We start from the raw sequence: 18,891 nt of genomic DNA on the forward strand, positions 1-18,891 counted from the left end.
CGAATGTATTAACACAGTGCATTATCACTAACAGATAAAATAAATAAACATTAAACACATGTTTAAACCATACATTTCCATTTATACTTCCGGATCACAGAATTTCTGACATTTTCGAAATAAAAGTGCCCCACGTAATAGTAGAGAAGTGTCAATAACCACAATAATTGTCTAAACATTAATAATGATTCACATCTGTTCATATTTAAGTGACATTTGCATTAAATTTGGGTTTTAAAACATGTTCCGAGGTCAAATAAATGCCCCCGATGCTAATCACTGTACAGTATATGGAATACATTTTGATTTAGAGCAAGAACTACTGTGGGAGCCGCAGTAAAAGTATTAAAGGGAATATTCAATAGGGTAATAGAATGTATATATGGTGTCATTTCATGGGGTACGGAGTGATGCTGGCCTTTTACTCCACCCATTACATTTACTCCACCCATTACACCACCCATTACTAACTGCAGTACAGAAAATCCACTAACCAAACAATAGTCCAGGGCATGCTCACTGATTAAAAGGGCAAATACACCAAATAAATTAACTTCTCACATTCTTCCCAGACCTCAAAAGTCATCCCCTTATGCGTTTTAAGCATTATTGTGAACACAGCACATCTAAATGCTGTTGTTGTTCAATAAAAAAAGTTTGACTTTTGACAACACTTTAGAGTGGGGGAAGTTGAGGTCAGGCCCAATACTGACTATGCACCCAATAGGGAAAGAGATTGGGCCATCCTAGAAGTGGTTTAGTGAAATATAATATAATATATAACATTTTGCAGATGCTTTTTTCCAAAGGGACTGTGTGAATAAATTTTTACGTATGGGTGGTCCCGGGAATCAAACCCAATATCCTGGTGATGCAATGCTCTACCAAGATGCATGACAGGGTTATACATGCTTTGTGAAGCCTCAATTTAATATGATTTATAAGTTCTAGAATTAAGCTGTGCTTACGCCACCCTTTTTTAAAGAACAGGTTTATGTCATATTTGACATAGTGGATTTTGTCACATTTGACACTGGTGGTTAAGTCACACAGTTATGCCACATTTATGAACCCTTTATAAAGCATGACGTAGAGTTATAGATTATTTGTAACACATGCATGTTGTGTTTATGAAGGCTTTAGGAAGCCTTTATAAGCTGCACGTTATTTAAAGCGAGACTGAATTCCTTAGAAAGCCGTTATAAACTTGGAGAGCTCAATATTAAAGAGTCTCTTACACTGGTGTTAAAGATGCTGACATATGCCTATACAAACTGACACTCAATTACTCAAACCACACACACTGGCCTGACAAGTGACACCCACACACAAACAAAAGCCTCAAAGGGTTCAGGGGCAGGTAGATATAAATAGTGCTCCTCTTGACGGCTCAGTCACTGGAGGACAGAGCAATCCACGCTCTCTTGTGACCCAGCCCCCTGATCCTTCCAGAGTGCTCGGGAAGTCACCCTTGTGTCTGACCCCAGAGCTGACATTTACGCTCCCTAACCCATACACGGAACAAGGCACATGCTTCTCAGGGTATGAGTACAGTGGGGTGGGGGAGGGATAGATGCCATGCTCCCTCCAACCAACTCCCCCAACTACCATGCCTTGGCATCAGATACAGGGGTATAAAAGCTTGGGTAATAATACTTCTGCTGGTAAGTTGCAGTTATCCTTTTCTGGGGAAGAGGGATAGGAGATACAGAAGGAAGGAGGACAGACAGTCATACATACAGGAGTTTGTCATGAAGGGCCATACGCAAGTAAATCCTTTGTAAATCAGTTGTTCCTCAAAAGAAAAGTACACCATTGGTTTGATTAAAGCAACAATATTTTTTCTGTTTTCTGCTTCTTCAACCTTCTCTTGTTTTATCACTTTATATGTCCTATCTCTTTGCTGCTTTTCACTCTTTCACAGGAAACACTTGTGAAACATCAACGGCACCTACAGAGGCAAAGGGATGTTGTCGCATACAGGATGAAGAAGTTGGCAGCTAAGCAGGTTGACTTTACAGTAAGTCAATGATTGTCTGGTGAATGTCTCTCGACAGATGCTTGAAGAACACTTGTTGGCATCCTATTCTATTTCATTTAGATTCAGAGCTGGGGTGAGTTCCATTGCAATTCATTCCAATAGTTTTTATGGAACATTATGTCTGAGGGATAAGGAGTTTTGGGAGATGGTGAAATAGACCTACAAATGCGTTGAATTGCAGCAATGGTTTTAAAGGATTTCCAAAGACGTCATAGTCACTTGCCACTGTGAATCTGTATCTTTAAAAATTGTATTTCCATTGGACTGCTGTCAAATGTAGTCTAATTATGATTGTTTTTTCAAACTGCTAATTCTGATCATTTCACATGACCACTCCCCCACTTCAGAAGAAGACCAATGCACTGAAGGAGAAGATTAAGAAGAAGTATGAGGACATGAAGAGGGTTCTGGATGAGGACCTGCGAATCACACTGACCCAGCTGGACATGGAGTATCAAGCCACAGAGTGCACCATTGAGGACAGAATAGAGCGCTGCTACCACCTCAGTCAGGAACTTGACCAGGAGATAGCCCAGATCAGCACCCAAATGGAGAAAGAGCAGTCAGACGACAAGGTGAAGGCCGTCTGAACATAACATAGGGACATTCTAATTTTACTCACGTGCCTGTAACTTTCACATAAAGAGTGTGACAGCAAGTTATGCACACTTACTTCAAGTTTGGATTTGGCCCATAGAAGCAGGGTTGGAGTCGTTTCTGAATTCAATTGCTGATCAAATTCAATTATTGATTTCAATTCTTATTAAATAGTCCCCAGGTTGCAGAATAGGAATTCCAGTATAGGAAACAGAATATAATTACACGAAGAAGCTTTCACCCTACATGAATGTTATGTTCGTACGAAGTCCTGATATTCATATTCGACCTACCTTGCAAAATCTAAAAGTTATGCTAGGACGCTACAATCTACATGGGTGTCAATGGAGAGGCTAATTTAGTCCAATTTATTGAAACAAATATTTGATAGCACTTTATAATATCTTCACATAATAAAGCACTTAAAATGGATAGGTAAATAGTTTATTCATATTTTAGGAATCATTACCCCCACATTTGTAAATGTTAGTAACCTSGTTATTCAAACCTTTATAAACAACTTTTAAAGTATTTAATAAGTTGTATAACATAGGTCTTTAAAAAACATTTACTAATCATTAGTTACATATTTTTGTGTGGCCCTATCTAAAGTGTGGGATATTTATACTTTATAAATACTTTTTGTGTGACGATTGTAATTTCTCACAAAAAGCTGGACATGCCATTGGTAGATCTCAGCAGTACAGGATGCTCCTTAAGGTCTCAAAATGGCCCCTAGAACATACCAATGGTTAACCTTTTTCTGCCTGTCCGTTCGAAAATCAGAAACATGTTTCCAGTGGTTGTCACATCAATATCTCTGTGCTGCAATCACCAAATTGTTCATAAAACCCCTCTTTTGATAGGTTAAATTATGCATTAATAATATATGATTGGAGGTTAAATTATGCATTAATAATATATGATTGGTTTAGGGGTTAAGGGGCGGGAATTAGCCTCAACACGAATATTGCTCATTTGAGGCTGCTGCCACAGGGAGGCGCTTCTCCCCCCCTTCGATTTGACTTTGGCAGCTCCATCATTCAAATGTGGACAAAAATATTAAGGTAAGAAACTGTATGTAATTCGTTTTTATGTTAGTAATGATAATATTTACATTTTAGTCTGTTTTTTCAGATTGATTAGATGAGTCTGTGAAATGAACTTTTGATGCCTGGTGAGCTAACTATCTTTACCAAGCCAAGTAGTAGAATCAGCTTGAATATGAGTTGACAATTTATGAGGTAAAAGTTAATATTATCTGATCAATGACATCGATATTTTTTTAAGTACATGAAATGCTTTAAGAAGCTTTGTGAAATCTTCTCAGATAATGGTAGCTATGTAGCTAGATTGCCAGCTAGCCACCTAACTAGCTATGATGGTTAGCTAGCCTGTGTTGTTCAAGTCAGTCACCCAAAACAAAGCAAGGTAGCCTACTTGATGTTAATGTTTACTTTGATAACTACAAAATAAAATGCATTTGTCAATAGGTGTTAGAGCTAGAAACTAACTGGCTAGTGATTATACAGTACCTTCAGAAATTATTCAGATCCCTTGAGTTTTTCCACATTTAGGTTACAGCCTAACTTTTTTAACATTTCTAAAATACCTGTTTTCACTTTGTCATTATGAGGTGTAGATTGCTGAGGAATTAAAAATAAATCTATTTTAGAATACGTCTGTAATGTAACAACATTTGGAAAATGTCCAGGTGTCTGAATACTTTCTGAAGGCACTGTATTGTGTCCCTAGCTAGCCTGCTAAAAGGGAAAGTGTTGCTGTGAAGAAAAATTGGATGAGCACATGTTAATAGTCATCCCCTGCTGGCTGTATATCATTAGGTGTCTGTTTATCTGTGATATGAATCCTATAAAATATTAAGCCTTCTGGCTGTTGATTCCAAMAATTAATGTAATGTTATAGCCTAAACCTACTTATAATAGCTTAGAAATAATGGCTTTGGTGGTCAGCTTGGTAACTAAATGTTCCTGGTCTAGCTGGTTTGTGACTGCTACTTATACATACATTATCATATTATTTCAGTTATGGACTATCAGATATACAATTATATGGCATGTTTTCTCAAATGTTATAGTGAAAACCTTTGTATAATAACATGAAACATTGTCACTATGCAATTGATAACTTGTGGATACAATATTCAATTTCATTGATGATTCCCTTTTTTATGTACTGAAGTGTATTCTGAATATAACTTTATGTCAATCTCACTCTATTCTTTGGAGGGGTTGTCACTGATTTACATTTGAAATGTTAATGTTCATTGTTTGAGTTTTAGAAATGGACAGCAGAGACCATTACCAGCGGATATTACAGTCCCTGTCCATGAGGAGGAGGACACTGACGGCAGATGAACTAGGGGTCATTGCTTCGGGAATGCCTGCAGGATGAGGAGGACCATGAAGGCACGGCTTTCTTAGAGGAAGATGCCCATGATGCTGAGCTACTCAGTGAAGAGGAGAATGAAGAAAATGAGATCAAGAATTCAGAGGAAGTTGAGGAGGCCTCTCAGCCAAGCTCTTCAACTGGAAGGTAACTATAAATGTGTTACTGATATGTATTATCAGGCCTTTATACAGTGCCTTCAGAAAGTATTCACACCCCTTGACCTTTTCACACCCCTTGACCTTTTGTTGTGTTACAGCCTGAATTGAAAAATAGCAATTAAATAGATATTTTGAGGGTCACTGGCCTACACACAATACCCCATAATGTCAAAGTGGAATTCTGTTTTTCAAAATTGTTACAAATGTTTAAAAAAATTATGCTTAAATATCTTGAGACAATAAGTACTCAACACCTTTGTTCTGGCAAGTCTCAATCAGTTCAGGAGTAAAAATGTGCTTAACAAGTCACATAATAAGTTGGACTCACTCTGTGTGCAATATTATTGATTTAAATTATTTTTTGAATGACTACCTCATCTCTGTACCCCACACATACAATTATCTTTAAGGTCCCTCAGTCGAGCAGTGAATTTCAACCACAAAGACAAGGGAGGTTTTCCAATACCTCGCAAAGAAGGGCAACTATTGCTAGATGGGTAAAAATAAAAAAGCTGACATTGAATATCCCTTTGTGCATGCTGAAGTTATTAATTAAACTTTGAATGGTTTATCAATACACCCAGTCACTACAAAGATACAGGCATCCTTCCTAACTCAGTTGCCAGAGAGGAAGGAAACCGCTCAGGGATTTCACCATGACGCAATGGTGACTTTAAAACAGTTACAGAGTTTAATGGCTGTGATGGGAGAAAACTCAAGATGGATCAACAACATTGTAGTTACTCCACAATTCTAACCTAATTGACAGTGAAAAGAAGGAAGTCTGTACAGAATAAAAGTATTTCAAAACATGCATCCTGTTTACAACAACGCACTAAAGTAGTACTGCAAAAAAAATGGCAAAGCAATTCACTTTTTGTTCTGAATACAAATTGTTATGTTTGGGGCAAATCAAATACAACACATTACTGAGTGCCATATTTCCAAGCTTAGTGGTGGCTACACCATATTATGGGTATGCTTGTAATTATTAAGGACTGGGGAGTTTTTCAGGATAAAAAAATTAATGGAATGGGTAAAGCACAGGTAAAATCCTATAGGAAAACCTGGTTCAGTCTGTGTTTCACCACACTGACTTATTGTCCTGCTGAAATGCACCTTTCAGCAGGACAATAACTTCAAAAACAAGGCCAAATCTACACTGGAGTTGCTTTCCAAGAAGACAGTGAATGTTCCTGAGTGGCCGAGTTACGGTTTGGAATGAAATCTACTTGAAAATCTATGGCAAGACCTGCAAATGATTGCAATGATGAACAACCAATTTGACAGAGTTTTAAGAATTATTAAAAGAATAAAATCGGCAAATGTTGCACAATCAAGGTGTGGAAAGCTCTTAGAGACTTACCCAGAAAGACTCGCAGCTGTAAAATCGCTGCCAAAGATCAACTCAAACTGGACCCTAAACTCATCGAGATGGAGAGGGCGCATAGGAATGGCTCGTTCTTCCTGATGGACTGCCCAGTTCTATAGTGGTGAAACTGCTCGGGTTCAAAGACAAGGAGATTTTCAGGAGAGTCAAGTGTCTGAAGGGAACCAAAATCTTCATCAATGAAGACTTTCCCAAAAATGTGTGCCTCAAAAGAAAGGAACTGCTGCCATAATGAAAAAAGGCAACATCGCATACCTGAAGTATGATCTGCTGTGGATAAAATATTTACTGCCCTTAGTGGCGCAGTGGTCTAAGGCACTGCAGCTCAGTGCTAGTGGTGTCACTACAGACCCTGGTTTGATTCCAGGCTGTATCACAACCGGCTGTGATTGGGAGTCCCATTGGGCGGCGCACAATTGGCCCAGCATTGTTAGGGTTTGGCATCTTTTTAGATTAATCCAAAGCGTTTGGCACAGTTAATTTAAATTGCATTATTATGGTTTTCACGATTATACATATAATTGCTTATATAGTTAGGTTTTTGATAGACAACAACTTGTTCATGCAAACGGCTGTGCATCTACCAGGGCCAAGATATCCTGTGGTGTGCCACAAGGTTTGATAATTGGACCTTTGTTATTCCTAATCTATATCAATGACCTTTCTGCTGTGTCTTCTACCATATTTCACATTCTCTTTGCTGATGATACTAATTTGATTTTATCACGCAATAATTATGATTCACTAATTAATGAAACCACCTCAGGTATGGCCAAATTCTTCAATGGTTCAAGATAAACAAATCATCTTTAAATGTAAAAAAGATTCACGTTTTGTCACACCCTGAACATAGTAAGCTGTTGTTCTCTATGTTTGTTGGGGCGTGATGGTGACTTGGGTGGGTTATCTAGGTGAATTTGTATGTCTATGGTGGCCTGATATGGTTCCCAATCAGAGGCAGCTGTTTATCGTTGTCTCTGATTGGGGATCATATTTAGGCAGCCATTTCCCTTTTGTGTTTGTGGGATCTTGTCTATGTTTAGTTGCCTGTCTGCACTATTTGTATAGCGTTTAGTTAGTTGATTTTGTTGTTTTTGTTCAGTGTTCATTCATTAAAGAGAATGTACGCATACCACGCTGCACCTTGGTCTCTCTCTTACGACGATCGTGACAGAAGATCCCACCAAAATTGGACCAAGCAGTGTGTACAGGAGGAGTGGACTTGGGAGGAGATCCTGGATGGAAAAGGACCCTGGGCGCAGGCCGGGGAGTATCGCCATCCTAAGGAGGAGATAGAGGCAGCGAAAGCGGAACGGCGACGATACGAGGAGATAGCTCAACGGACCAAGCACGAGAGGCAACCCCAAGAAAAATGTTGGGGGGGGGGGCACATGGAGCAGTCGGCGGAGCCGAGGAGTGAACCAGAGCCAGTCAGGGAGTTGAATGAGGAGCTCGACGCAAGATTCCGGAGAGAGGTGCTGGCATTGAGAGCGCTGCAGAGCGGGCGTGCTGAGGTGCGTGTCATCAGCCCGGTGCCACGCATCAGGTCTCCAGTGCGCCTCCACAGTCCAGTACGTCCTGTGCCTCCTCCCCGCACTCGCTCTGAGGTGCGTGTAATCAGCCCGGTGCCACCGGTACCGGTCCCACGCATCAGGCCTCCAGTGCGCCTCCACAGTCCAGAGCTTCCGACGACAGTTCCCAGTCCAGAGCATCCGGCGACAGTTCCCAGTCCAACTTACCTACCTTCTCCATTTTCCACTTGCCCCCTCCATTTGTGTAGTGCTGCAATCAGTTGGTTGTAAGTTTGGATTGAGCAGATATTCTCATATATTTTCGCTAACTGCATATGTGACATAACTCCTCCGTTTGTATTTATAATATCATTAATAAATCTAATACAATTGTACTTTTTTTAACATGAAGTATGTTTTTTTATTAATCAGTATATTTGTGTTTAACCATAACATTTGTTGAAATCTTTTCTGGAGGATAAAACTGAAATTGTAACCAGCTTTGCATGGCTTGTTTAAGAAAAGGCAATACTTTCAACAAAATTTCATTTTCAATTAGTCGGAAATGAGAAGTTGTAATCTGTACGAAGGCAAAAGGCCATTTTTGAATGAAGAATGGACCATAATAATCTACTGGAGAGCCATTTGGGGTTTAAGTATAATGTATGTATGAGTGAAGCGTTGAGTGAGAGGTTTAAAGCTTAAATATTAAATAATTTTAGCCCCCCAAACTCATATTCATTATATAAATAGGCACATTTAATTTTGTCTGGCTTAGCATTCCAAACATTGACACTTCTGTTTTTATCCCCTGGATTTCTAACCCCTTGATGTTCTTGTTGGATCTCATTTTAATATCTAGCATTTCAATGGCCATAATAAATAGATATGAAGACAACAGACAGTCTTGTTTTACTCTTCTTAAAAGCTCAATACTTTCTGAGTAACCATTATTTACTACAGTGGCTTGCGAAAGTATTCACCCCCTTGGAATTTTTTTTTGCCTTACAACCTGCAATTAAAATTGATTTGTTGGGGGTTTGTATAATTTGATTTACACAACATGCCTACCACTTTGAAGATGCATAATATGTTATATTGTTATACAAACAAGAAATAAGAAAACAGAAAACTTGAGTGTGCATAACTATTCACCCCCCCAAAGTCAATACTTTGTAGATCCACCTTTTGCACCAATTACAGCTGCAAGTCTCTTGGGGTATGTCTCTATATGCTTGGTACATCTAGCCACTGGGATTTTTGCCCATTCTTCAATGCAAAATTGCTCCAGCTCCTTCAAGTTGGATGGGTTCCGCTGGTGTACAGCAATCTTTAAGTCATACCACAGATTCTCAATTGGATTGAGGTCTGGGCTTTGACTAGTCCATTCCAAGACATTTAAATGTTTTCCCTTAAACCACTCAAGTGTTTGTTTAGCAGTATGCTTAGAATTATTGTCCTGCTGAAAGGTGAACCTCCATCCCAGTCTCAAATCTCTGGAAGACAAACAGGTTTGTCTCAAGACTTTCCCTGTATTTAGTGTCATCCATCATTCCTTCAATTCTAACCAGTTTCTCAGTCCCTGCCAATGAAAAACATCCCCACAGCATGATGCTGCCACCACCATGCTTCACTGTGGGGAAGGTGCTCTCGGGGTGATGAGAGGTGTTGGGTTTGTGCCAGACACACCATTTTCCTTGATGGCCAAAAAGCTACATTTTAGTCTCATCTGACCAGAGTAACTTCTTCCATATGTTTGGGGAGTCTCCCACATGCCTTTTGGCGAACACCAAACATGTTTGCTTATTTCTTTCTTTAAGCAATGGCATTTTGTCTGGACACTCTTCCGTAAAGCCCAGCTCTGTGGAGTGTATGGCTTAAAGTGGTTCTATGGACAGACACTCCAATTTCCGCTGTGGAGCTTTGCAGCTCCTTCGGGTTATCTTTGGTCTCTTTGTTGCCTCTCTGATTAATGCCTTCCTTGCCTGGTCCGGGAGTTTTGGTGGGCGGCCCTCTCTTGGCAGGTTTGTTGTGGTGCCATATTCTTTCAAAAAAAAATTATATTGGATTTAACGGTGCTCTGTGGGATGTTCAAAGTTTCTGATATTTTTTATAACCCAACCCTGATCTGTACTTCTCCACAACTTTGTCCCTGACCTGTTTGGAGAGCTCCTGTTTGGAGAGATCTTATTTAGGGGCTTCATAGCAAAGGAGGGTGAATACATATGCATGCACCACTTTTCCGTTTTTTATTTTTTACTTTTATTTTTTGAAACAAGTAATTTTTTTCATTTCACTTCACCAATTTGGACTATTTTGTGTATGTCCATTACATGAAATCCAAATGAAAATATATTTAAATTACAGGTTGTAATGCAACAAAATAGGAAAAACGTGAAGGGCGATGAATGCTTTTGCAAGGTACTGGTTTTTACATCTGGGGTGGCTGTACATACAGTGTTTGTCAGAAGTTTACATACACCTTAAAATTACTTGTGCATGACACAAGTCATTTCTCCAACAATTGTTTACAGACAGATTATTTCACTTATAATTCACTGTATCTCAATTCCAGTGGGTCAGAAGTTTACATACACTAAGTTGACTGTACCTTTAAACAGCTTGGAAAATTCCAGAAAATGATGTCATGGCTTTAGAAGCTTCTGAAATGCTAATTAACATCATTTGAGTCAATTGGAGGTGTACCTGTGGATGTATTTCAAGGCCTACCTTCAAACTCAGTGCCTCTATGCTTAACATCATGGGAAAATCAAAAGAAATCAGCCAAGAAAAATAATTGTAGACCTCCACAAGTCTGGTTCATCCTTGGGAGCAATTTCCAAATGCCTGAAGGTGCCATGTTCATCCGTACAAACAATCGTACGCAAGTATTAACTCCATTGGACCACGCAGCCGTCATACCGCTCAGGAAGGAGACGCGTTCTGTCTCCTAGAAATGAACGTACTTTGGTGCGAAAAGTGCAAATCAATCCCAGAACAACAGCAAAGGACCTTGTGAAGATGCCGGAGGAAACAGGTACAGAAGAATCTATATCCACAGTAAAACGAGTCCTATATCGACATAAGCTGAAAGGCCACTCAGCAAGGTAGAAGCCACTGCTCCAAAATTGGCATAAAAAAGCCAGACTACGGTTTGCAACTGCACATGGGGACAAAGATTGTACTTTTTGGAGAAATGTCCTCTGGTCTGATGAAACGAAAATGTAACTGTTTGGCCATAATGACCATCATTATGTTTGGAGGAAAAAGGGGGAGGCTTGTAAGCCAAAGAACACTATCCCAACCGTGAAGCACGAGGGTGGCAGCATCATGTTGTGGGGGTGATTTCCTGCAGGAGGGACTGGTGCACTTCACAAAATAGAATTATGAAAAATGATGTGGATATATTGAAGCAACATCTCAAGACATCAGTCAGGAAGTTAAAGCTTGGTCGCAAATGGGTCTTCCAAATAGACAATGACCCCAAGCATACTTCCAAAGTTGTGGAAAAATGGCTTAAGGACAACAAAGTCAAGGTATTGGAGTGGCCATCACAAAGCCCTGACCTCAATCCTATAGAAAATTTGTGGGCAGAACTGAAAAAGCGTGTGCGAGCAAGGAGGCCTACAAACCTGACTCAGTTACACCAGCTCTGTCAGGAGGAATGGGCCAACATTTACCCAATTTATTGTGGGAAGCTTGTGGAAGGCTACCCGAAACGTTTGACCCAAGTTAAACAATTTAAAGGCAATGCTACCAAATACTAATATAGTGTATGTATACTTCTGACCCACTGGGAATGTGATGAAATAAATAAAAGCTGAAATAAATAATTCTCTCTACTATTATTCTGACATTTCACATTCTTAAAATAAAGTGGTAATCCTAACTAATCCTTTTTACTCTGATTAAATGTCAGGAATTGTGAAAAACTGAGTTTAAATGTATTTGTTAAAGGTGTATGTAAACTTCCGACTTCAACTATATCTCACTTGGTCAGGGTTTTTCAACATCCATATACCCATTAGTTCTAATGTATCCATGATCTTTGTTATCTTCTTAAATCTTCTTTTAGCCATGTAAAAATGTATATTTTTTTATGATCTGCTTATGCTAAGCAATTATAACTTGCTATACTTACTTACCATAATGATACCCAAGTTTCAATTAAACTTACCACAACCAATGTTTTTAAACTTACCATTAAAAAGCACCATGATGATTAAGTGTCCATATAGCTTTACTAGAATAACTTGCACTGTTAAGCATACTGTATCTGCAACTTTGTAAACCTCCAATTGTCCTAATATTCCACCCACTAAAACCTCCCCGAATATCTAGGTCTGTTGTCACTAAGACCATCAGACCATCTCCCCGACTCATGATGCACCTTTGCGTCCTAAGGCAAACCCTTGGTCGCCAATTGGCGTTGGCCAGAGGGAAATATGGGCAGTCCTATGATAACATAAATATCTATGAGGATGCTTAAAAAGAGCTAACCAAATATCATGGAAAACAGTCAGAAAAAAATAAATAGTAACAATAATAGAAAATATTAATATAAATAATAACAGCACAATGCATGCTCATATTTGAAAGTCATCTCAGCCCAGCCTGCTCAGTTCATTGGATTCAATTGTTTGACATTTTTTTAAAAACCTAAACAACCTAAATATGTCACAAGACCAGTCATTTTTTTAATGTTCATTACAAGCAAGACATATTTCATGCAGTCCTCATTATATCCTGTTGTATTCCGACAAGAAGGGAAGAAGGAAAAGGAACATAGATTCTAATGGCCACTAATGATTGCAAGTAAAAATACGTCTTAGGCATCACATTATATCCTGTTGTATTCCTGTTGTATCGTGCCATGGCTGTGCCAGAGCCGACTGCAAGCCAACCCCGGGCACTCCCTTATGGGAAGGCATACCCAAGTTTAACTCACAATCGATTCCGACACAGCCACGGCACGACAGCCAAGAACACTTGCAGTACTGACAATCCAGAGTGAGGAAAACTGTAAAACCAACCCTCTCTCCACCCACACACATTTAGTTTTTTATTCCAGGGTCACCTCAGCGGTTTTACACCTTGTCCTATATCATTACTATCAAGGATATAAAAAGGTAGCATAAATAGCTTATATAGAAATATATAATATACCTTTCTCTCGCTTGGAGAAGTGCTTCCATAAGCCAATTATTGTATTAGTTCTACCGTTAACTTTAATCACTTTAACCCAGTGTTAACCAGCCCGCCAAACACTAGAGACAACAACCCTAATCCATCAATACCTAATCCATCCATTTGCCGGTGTGTATCGGAAGAATAATCATCCTGTACATGTTTTATGTTGAGATTAATTTTTTAAATGTAAAAGGATAGTACCAATTATTTTAGGATCGTATAGGCCTATTCCAATAAAGGACATAGGCAGGTTTTAATTAGATAATCCTTTATCCTAGCCCTATAATTAATCTATTCATATTTATGAAGTTTTATCTTAAAAGCTAATTGTTCCGATTCACATCGGCAAAAAGGTGCCGCACCATATAACAGCTTTTAAGTCATAATATACCCTCATATTAAACAAAAAAAAACAACCTTGGCATTTCTAAATGTACAATCTTCAAATTAAATCCCTAAAAATTGATAAAGGAAAAAAAAGGTCAGCCTTACCCATCCTCGCCTTCCCCTAAATCAAAACCTAATATTACGTCCATATAGTCCAAAGTTCCATATTGCCTGAATAGAAAAAGGATAAGTTCATCATACCCATTCTGCATTACCATAAATCCAACCTTATTCTAAGTCCACATAGTCCATGGTTCCTAACTGCATGAATAAAAAAATATATATTAAAAAGGCATTCATGCAAAAAAAGTTTTTGTAAAAATCAAATGAATCCATATTTGTACTGTGTAATGCGGTGCAAATATGTATCAGGGACTACTTCAACAGGAGATGGCTATCGCTCACAGCCACGTTGTAATCTTTGACTCCTTGAAAATTTGGTTGTTTACATATAATTTATCGACCACAAGACAAACATTCTGCTACTCTGCTCTGAGCCTTTTGAAAGTGGGGTACAGGGCACATCGTCTCGCCACTATTTCATGAAATTGTTCATTATTAGAGAATGGGGTTTTCTTCAATTCCATACCCTGTTTGTAACAAGGCAATTTTCATTTTGTAGTGGGTTAGCATAGTTATGATCGGACAGGGCCTTCCCTCTGCACTGCCACCGAATGGTGAGCTCTTTGAAAATCATTTGTTTCCACCTGTTCGTACGTCATCTTGAGATTGCTTTTCATGAACACCTTGACTTTTTCCTCCATTGACTGATAGTTTTCATTTTCATCCTCCTTTATTCCCATTCTAACAATATTATTTTTCATACTTCTGCACTTTAGATCAAGTAATTCGGCTTTCATTGTTTTATTTTCATACTGTAGCCTCTCTGTAGTGTCATTTAGGGAGTCCACGGTAGTTTTCAAAATCTTATTTTCCGCTTGTATTTCTTCCATCATTTTACTACTGTAATGCATTCCTTTGGCCTCAACCTTCCCCAGTAGCCCAGGCAATAGATCCAGTTTGTTTCACTGATCGCTCTGTCCATAGAACCACTTTAAGGTGTACACTCCACAGAGCTGGGCTTTATGGAGTGTCCAGACAAAAAGCCATTGCTTAACTCTTGACACTACAGGGGGTGCTGTTTCAACTTGGACATTTATCGTTCCCAAATTAAACTGTCTCATACTCAATTCTTGCTCGTACAATATGCATATTATTATTACTATTGGATAGAAAACAATCTCTAGTTTCTAAAACCGTTTGAATTATGTCTGTGGGTGAACCAGAACTCTTTCTGCAGCGAAATCCATGACAGGAACTGCGAAGGTCTGAAAACGAGGCTCTGTTCTCAGATCAGTTTAAAGCTCTGTATGTATCCTATGGGTCGACATGAACTGCACCCGCCTTCCCCTGGATGTCAGTAACCAATGAGAAGTGGAATGGAGTGTCTACGTAGTTCTCAGAGCTTATAAAAGGCCAAGGAACGAAGTGAGCTCTCTTTTCGTCGTTCGTCATTGCGCAAAGCAAGACTCAAGATGGCATTTTGAAACGCTCAGTTATCGGCCTTAGCTATACCGTCTGTAATTTAATTCGATATAGGTGTTAGAAACATCATAACGAAGTTATTTTAAACCGAGTTATATCAGTTTATGCGAGTATATTGCTATTTTCGGAATTTCCTTAGTATTGCGTTTTGGGGATTTGGGCATGTTTGGCCACATAGCTATTGTTAGCTGCTAATTCCGAAGTTGAAGACGACGTTTTACAACCAAGCAACGATTCTTTTGGACAAAGGACACCTTGCCCAAGATTCTGATGGAAGCTCGTCCAAAAGTAAGAGCTATTTATGATGTTATTCTGTATTTATGTGGAAAATGTAAACGCATTTGTCCGCCATTATTGCGGCACTAGTCTGGCTGTAACGCACACTGTATGTCTAGTAACGTTAATTTTAAAAATCTAACTCAGCGGTTGCATTAATAACTAATGCATCTTTCATTTGCTGTCCAACCTGTATTTTTTAGTCAATCTAATCGATAAATAATCGTAAACTTAGGTGCCTTTCCAAGATGACGCCGGCCAGGATGCATGACCTGTTGCCACTGATCACATTGTATAGCCACGATTTGTGCTGCTAAATATGCACATTTTCGAACAAACCTATATGCATTGTGTAATATGATGTTACAGGACTGTCATCTGACGAAGTATATCAAGGTTAGTCAAAAATTTATATTCTTTTGCTGTATTGTTACGATCGCTAACCTGTGCTGCTGGTAAATTGCTTGTGTTTCTGGCTATTGTGCTAAGCTAATATTAATGGCTATATGTGTTTTGCTGTAAAAAATCTGACATATTGGCTGGATTCCACAAGATGTTGGGCTTTCATTTGCTGTACGCTGTGTATTTTTCAGAAATGTTTTAAGATGAGTAATCTAGGTATTTGACGTTGGTCTCTGTAATTATTCTTGCAGCTTCGGCACTATTCAGATTGCAGCTGCAATGTAGAACTGTGATTTATACCTGAAATATGCAAATTTTTCAAAAAAACATATGCTATACATAAATTATTATCAGACTGTCATCTTATGAAGTTGTTTCTTGGTTAGTGGCTATTTATATCTTTATTTGGTCGAATTAGTGATGCTACTGATGGAGTAAAAAACTGGTGGAGTAAAAAAAGTGGTGTCTTTTGCGTACTGGTAGCTAATTATATTTACATATTGTGTCTTCCCTGTAAAACATTTTAAAAATCAGAAATGATGGCTGGATTCACAAGCTGTGTATCTTTCATCTGGTGTCTTGGACTTGTGATTTAATGATATTTAGATGCTAGTATTTACTTGTGACGCTATGCTAGGCTATGCTAGTCAGCTTTTTTACTGTGGGGGGTGCTCCCGGATCCGGGTTTGGGAGGAATTAGAGGTTAAAGAAAAAAATAAGCAAACACGTTTGGTGTTCGCCAAAAGGCATGTGAGAGACTCCCCAAACATATGGAAGAAGGTACTCTGGTCAGATGAGACTAAAATTGAGCTTTTTGCCCATCAAGGAAAAGACTATGTCTGGCGCAAACCCAACACCTCTCATCACCCCGAGAACACCATCCCCACAGTGAAGCATGGTGGCAGCATCATGCTGTGGGGATGTTTTTCATCGGCAGGGACTGAGAAACTGGTTAGAATTGAAGAAATGATGGATGACACTAAATACAGGGAAAGTCTTGAGACAAACGTGTTTGTCTTCCAGAGATTTGAGACTGGGATGGAGGTTCACCTTCCAGCAGGACAATAATCCTAAGCATACTGCTAAAGCAACACTCAAGTGTTTAAGGGAAAACATTTAAATGTCTTGGAATGGCCTAATCAAAGCCCAGACCTCAATCCAATTGAGAATCTGTGGTATGACTTAAAGATTGCTGTACACCAGCGGAACCCATCCAACTTGAAGGAGCTGGAGCAATTTTGCATTGAAGAATGGGCAAAAATTCCAGTGACTAGATGTGCCAAGCTTATAGAGACATACCCCAAGAGACTTGGAGCTGTAATTGGTGCAAAAGGTGGCTCTACAAAGTATTGACTTTGGGGGGGTGAATAGTTATGCACGCTCAAGTTTTCTGTTTTTTTGTCTTATTTCTTGTTTGTTTCACAATAAAACATATTTTGCATCTTCAAAGTGGTAGGCAGGTTGTGTAAATCAAATGATACAAACCCGCCAAAAAACAATTTTAATTCCAGGTTGTAAGGCAACAAAATAGGAAAAATTCCAAGGTGGGTGAATACTTTCACAAGCCACTGTAACTGCCCCACACAAAGTAATACGTTTGATTAGTAGTCTATCAAAGTAATCAGACCAATTATTTCACTAAATGTAACTTTCACTATATGTAACTGCTTTGCTTTAAATAGTGAAATAAAACTTTTTAAACTTCTTAAATTTCCACCAAAATACTTTGAAAGAGCTAAAGCAAGCCCCACAACTTTACTTGTAAAAGTTACCATCTAGTTATTATAATTATTAATTATAATGTTATTCATATTGTAATAATTATTTCCTACTTTTTAGGTGAGACTTGCAAAGCAAAAGGTCTGACTTTAAATCTTCGTCATACTTCTGACTTTTTATTATTATTATTTAGCACGATACTCATCTTACACCGTTTAAGCTAGAAATGCTGTTCGAACTTTAAAACGTGTACACTGGTCAGGACCAGTGTGCTAACATATAACTTTTTAAAATCTTTTATAGTTTTTAAGTTATACATTTTTTGGTCCTTCTTTTTGTCCTCCATCGACATCCTGGCATTTCCTCAACATTCTAAAGGCCACATTATGACATCATAATTTAAACATTCCATTAACTGTAAATGCAACAATGCAACTTTTGACACAAATCAGCTACTTTGTCCATTTGGCCAACAATTTAGACAATCAACTGTCATTTTGACCACTCCCCCAACAAGACAGACAAAAACCTAGAGTGTATGAAATATTCATCTAATTCTCTGCTTTTCAAATCTGAAAGCAGATTAGGAATACATTCCACCAATCAATAGATATAGCTGTTTTAGTAAACCATCAACTGCTCTTTATAGATGCAAGTCATGTCAGAAGCTAGCAGATTCATGACAACAACAAACAAACATTTATTTAACTCGGCAAGTCAGTTAAGAACAAATTCTTATTTACAATGACGGCCCACACCGGCCAAACCCGGACGACGCTGGGCCAATTGTGCTCCACCCTATGGGACTCCCAATCACGGCCGGTTGTGATACAGCCTGGAATCGAACCAGGGTGTCTGTAGTGACATCTCAAGCACTGAGATGCAGTGCCTTAGACTGCTGCAGTGACATCTCAAGCACTGAGATGCAGTGCCTTAGACTGCTGCACCACTCGGGAGACTTACCAACAACAGCTGCAAGTTTTGAAGTTCACTTTCCTTGCTTTGTCTAAAAAAGTTTTGTAGGTGAGAGTGCAGTATTTGTTTAGTTTCAAAGCACTAATGTTTGTTAGCAAGTTTCTCACACTGGCTTTAGCCATGAAGGGAGCAGTCCTGCCAAGGCAACTGTTGCCTAGAAACAACTGCCTCGGACAACAACTGCCACGATCACTTCTGATTGCACTTCTTTCAGTTTTCGCACGCAACAACTGCAGTTTAGACACTGACCACAACCACACAACTACTGAAACACACAACTAGTGACCA

The 18,891-nt window shown here is 38.9% G+C and overlaps 1 protein-coding gene across 1 annotated transcript in view; it reads left to right on the forward strand.

Moving 5' to 3' along the window:
• The first annotated feature begins 1,532 nt into the window (after positions 1 to 1,532).
• Positions 1,533 to 18,891, forward strand: part of LOC111977351 (zinc-binding protein A33) — a 30,409-nt gene continuing 13,050 nt past the window's right edge. Inside the window, exons 1-3 of the mRNA XM_024006735.2 lie at positions 1,533 to 1,769; positions 1,925 to 2,020; positions 2,389 to 2,616. Of these exons, the coding sequence (XP_023862503.1) occupies positions 1,545 to 1,769; positions 1,925 to 2,020; positions 2,389 to 2,616 (549 nt within the window). The 5' untranslated portion in view covers positions 1,533 to 1,544. The remainder of the gene's footprint in view (positions 1,770 to 1,924; positions 2,021 to 2,388; positions 2,617 to 18,891) is intronic.

The sequence above is a fragment of the Salvelinus sp. IW2-2015 genome, linkage group LG18 (genome assembly GCF_002910315.2).
Source record: "Salvelinus sp. IW2-2015 linkage group LG18, ASM291031v2, whole genome shotgun sequence".
NCBI lineage: Eukaryota > Metazoa > Chordata > Actinopteri > Salmoniformes > Salmonidae > Salvelinus > Salvelinus sp. IW2-2015.